A 4,154-nucleotide genomic window follows, 5' to 3' on the forward strand; every position below is an offset into this window, starting at 1 on the left:
GGAGGCTGGGGAAGGGGTGGGCTGAGCAGGTTTGAACCCCCGGAAATGGGGGGGCCGAGAGAGAGATAGAGGCTCTGAGTCAGCAGGGCTGGTTCTCGGGGTCCAGGCACCACAGGGGAAGCCACAGGCCCAGAGTCGCCTGTGGCACCAGCCTGCTGGTCTACCAGAGGAAGCCAGGCCAAGAACAAAGACGGGGGAGGGGGGGCTCCCCCCAGGCCAAGAGACATGCAGGATCTCACCACTGAGCACAGAGCCCTGGGGAATGGGGACCCCCCCCCCCGGCTGGCCTCGGCATTCAGTGCCCAGCCTTGGAGCCAGAGAGGGCTGGGGGGAGGTGGTAACAAGGGGCCCCGGATCCAGCGGGGTCAGAGAGCTGGGGCTGAGGGCACCCTGGGGTGGGGGGGAGTCAGTAGGGGAGGGGGGCCTCCCTTCCAACCTCCAGGCTGCTGGCCCCTCCCCCACCACCCCTGGGGGAGTCCCAGGGGGGGCGGCCAGAGGCAGGGGGGAAGGGCCTGGGGCCCCCGGCCTCGGGGTTTACGGGAGGGATCCTCTGGGTGCGGAGGAGGAGCCGAGTTCAGGTCCCGTACTGACCCCCGTGGCCTCTCTGGGGAGGCCTTGTTCTGCCTCTGTTTCCCCCTCTGCAGAGCGCTTCAGAATTAGCTCATGGGATCCCCATTTTACAGTGAGAGAAACGGAGGCAGAACAAGGTGAGGCGACCTCCAGGGTCACCCCGTGAGCGGGTCTCTGAGGCAGCATTTGAACTCAGGTCTTCCTGACCCCAGGATTGGGGAGGGGAGGGGCTGAAGACCCGGGGGACCCCCCAAGAGGCAAGGCTGGCCCACGGGGGGCCACATAGCCCTTATCTGCCTGCACCACGGCCCCCCCTTCCCAGCAGGGGGAGAAGGGCCGAGTGGGGGTGCCTTGGTCCTTAGGAGGCGAGGGGGGGGCTCGGGGCTGGCCGGCACGGGCCAACAATAAATTAGGGTCTGGCCGCGGGGCTCGCTCGTCTGGGAGCCCCAACCATGGGTGGGGGGGACAGGCCAGGCTCACTGGTCCTGCATCTGCTGCTTCATCTTCTCCAGCATCTCCTGCATCCGCCTCAGCTGGGGGGGGGGGGAAGAGGCAAGTGAGGGAGGCCCACTGGGACCCCCCCACCAGGCCCGCCAATGCCCGGGGACCCCTGACCCAGCCAGACCCCGCTCAGACACCCCAGGGACCCCCGACCAGGCCAGGCCCCGCTCTGACACCCCAGGGACCCCCGACCAGGCCAGGCCCCGCTCTGACACCCCAGGGACCCCCGACCAGGCCAGGCTCCCCTCAGACACCCCAGGGACCCCCGACNGGCCAGGCCCCGCTCTGACACCCCAGGGACCCCCGACCAGGCCAGGCCCCGCTCTGACACCCCAGGGACCCCCGACCAGGCCAGGCTCCCCTCAGACACCCCAGGGACCCCCGACCAGGCCAGGCCCCCCTCAGACACCCCAGGGACCCCCGACCAGGCCAGGCCCTGCTCTGACACCCCGGGGACCCCCAACCAGGCCAGGCTCCCCTCAGACACCCCAGGGACCCCCGACCAGGCCAGGCCCCACTCTGACACCCCGGGGACCCCGCCAAGAGAGCAGGCCGGAGGCCGAGGGTCAGCCGGGCGTCGGGCCCTCACCTCCTCGTCCTTCATCTTGATGAGCTTCTCGGTCTCCGTGTCCGGGGTGGGCACCGGCAGGATGGGGATGGGGCTCTCCATGCGGCTGTCCTGGGTCAGTTTGCTGGGGGGGAGCAGAGGCCGGCCGGGTGAGCCGCTCTGGCCCTGGCTCTGCGTTGGGGCTCCGTCCCGCTCCCCGAAGCCCGGCTGCCCGATGGGGGCATCTCCAGGCTCAGCCCTGCCGCTTCCCGCCAGGGGGACGGAGCCTGCCTTGTCTAATGGTCACTGCTCTCCCGCCGCCCCGCTTGGGGCAGGCACACAGCAGGCGCCGAATAGATGCCGCCTGAACGGCACGGGGTCACGGGGAGCAGAGCGGAGCCCGGGGCGGCCTGGGCCCTCTCAGCCCTGACTCCCCGGGATGGGGCAGCCCCTCCACAGCTTGGCCCCCCCCCCCGGGCGGCACGAGGGCCACCGAGGACCCAGCGCGGTGTGGAGGTGTGAGCCAAAGAGGAAAGTGAGGCAGGAGAGAGGAGGAGCAGGGTGAGGGCAGAGGGGGGCAGAGGGGGCCCCGGGGGCCGAGGCCCACCTGGTCATCTGCTGGATGCAGTGGGCCCGGTAGTTCTCGTAGTGCACGTCGCAGGTGACGTCCTTCAGGTCGTGCATGTGGGTGCGGATGAGCATGTTGCGCAGCTTCACGAAGTCGCAGTGGGCCTGGTTCTCCACTGCAGGAGGGGCAGGCTGAGCCTCGGGGCCTCCTCAGCTCCCCCCACCCTTCCTGGGGTGACTTGGGGTGCTTCCTGGCCCCCTCGGGGCCTCAATGGGCTCCTCCATAAAAGGGGGGTTTGGCCCCTCCTGGGCCCCAAAGCCAAATTTCTGAGCCGAGAGTCCCCTCGGCAGCCCCTGGCCTGGGTCACTGCAGGGGCGGGGGGGGGGGCACCCTCGGACGTCTCCCCTGGGCGGAGGCCTCTCTGGGGTGCTCCCCCCACCTTCACATGACCATTTCCCCTCAGCCCGGCCCTCTCCAGGAAGCCGGCCATTATCAGTCATCGACACTCTAGTATGAACGAGTTCTGGGCTTCCTGCAGGGGTCTCTGAGGAAGGGGCCCAGGATTGATGTGGGAGATAGGGCGGACGAGGAGCAGACGGCTGGGGTGACTGAGGCCCTTGGGGGGTGCCAGGGAATGGGGGGCCCTGAGAGGGGCCGGACCCGGAGCAGACTCACCTTCCACGATGCCCCAGGGATAGAGCCTCCCCCGGACCCGCTGGCCCTTGGCCTCGACCACGGTGTTACTGCCTATGACGGCAAAGGGGGCGCTCTCCTGAGGGGAAGAGAGGGTGAGGGGCGGCCCAGGCCAAAAGAAGTGCCTGCGGCTCCCCACGGACCTCCTCCAGACGGTCCAAAAGGGTCTCCACAGCCATCCCCGGCCCCCCTCCAGCCCCCTCCTCAGCGAGGACTTGGGGTCAAAGGGTAAGCAGGGTCAGCTAATCCAGCCCCTGAATTTACAGTTGAGGAAACGGAGGCACGGGGGGCGGGCACTTGCCCAGGCCACGTGGGGAGAGAGCAGCAGAGAGCAGCAGAGAGGCGGCCAGGTGCTCCCCGATCCCGCATTCGTTTCCAGCCTCCCAGGCCTGGTGCCTCTGGAGCGCAGCCCTCTGCCCGGCTACAGAGCCCTGCCCTGCCGGCCCAGCCCACGGGAGCCCTCTCTGAGCCCCCGGGGTGGCTGCCAGGCTAGCGGGCACTCTCCTGCCCTCTGGTGGGGTTTTCCCGCTGGCACTGCTGTCTCCTGCAGGGGGGGCACCAGAGGGCAGACCTCGAATGAGGGTTTGGGGATGGCGCCCTCGGAGGAACTGGGGGGCCGGGCAGGAGTTCTGGAGGAGGAAGGCGGCCCCGCGGGGCCCGGAGCGGCGGCTAAGGAGGGGCTCAGAGAAGGACCTTCGTACCTTCAGCTCTCGGTCCTGCTGCTTGAACTCCTCGTCCTCGTCCGAGTCACACTCTGGGAACTGGTACACCTTGATCCCGAACTTGTCGATCTCCTCCCGGATCTAGGCCAGAGTCGGCGCTCAGAGCCCCCAGCCCGGCCGCCCCTCCCCTCGGACACTGGCCACCCGCCTCGGGCCTTCTCCCCCCCAGCCCCGGGGACCCTCACCCGCTCCTTCAGCTTCCGGATCTCTCCCGGGATGAGGCAGTCGGCTTTGGCAATGAGGGGGACGATGTTCACCTTCTCGTGAAGGGCCTTCATGAACTCCACATCCACTGGCCGCAGCCTGGGGTGGGAACCGAGCTATTAGGGCTGCCAGGGGCCTCGGTGGCCATCCAGGTCAGCCATTTCATTTGACAGGCAGGGAAACTGAGGCCGGGGTGCAGACCTGCTCATGGACAGAACAGCAGACCTGGAAGGGAGCTCAGCGGCCCCTGAGTCCGACCCACGTCAGAACAAGATGGCCTTCTCCAACGGGCACAACATGGTGGGCGCCCAGCCTCCATGTGGAAACCTCCAAGGAGAGCCCCGGCAGG

General features: G+C 68.6%; 1 protein-coding gene across 1 annotated transcript; it reads right to left on the minus strand.

Moving 5' to 3' along the window:
• Window positions 1-11: 11 nt before the first annotated feature.
• Window positions 12-3,897, minus strand: LOC123256074 (septin-5). Its single transcript, XM_044684764.1, has 6 exons — window positions 3,787-3,897; window positions 3,581-3,682; window positions 2,862-2,958; window positions 2,226-2,361; window positions 1,661-1,763; window positions 12-1,103 (listed from the first exon to the last, which is right to left on the minus strand). The coding sequence occupies exons 1-6, from the start codon at window positions 3,877-3,879 to the stop codon at window positions 1,047-1,049; spliced, it is 588 nt and encodes a 195-aa protein (XP_044540699.1). The 5' UTR covers window positions 3,880-3,897; the 3' UTR covers window positions 12-1,046.
• Between the last annotated feature and the right edge of the window lie 257 nt (window positions 3,898-4,154).

Source organism: Gracilinanus agilis, unplaced genomic scaffold (genome assembly GCF_016433145.1).
Source record: "Gracilinanus agilis isolate LMUSP501 unplaced genomic scaffold, AgileGrace unplaced_scaffold55846, whole genome shotgun sequence".
Taxonomy (NCBI): domain Eukaryota; kingdom Metazoa; phylum Chordata; class Mammalia; order Didelphimorphia; family Didelphidae; genus Gracilinanus; species Gracilinanus agilis.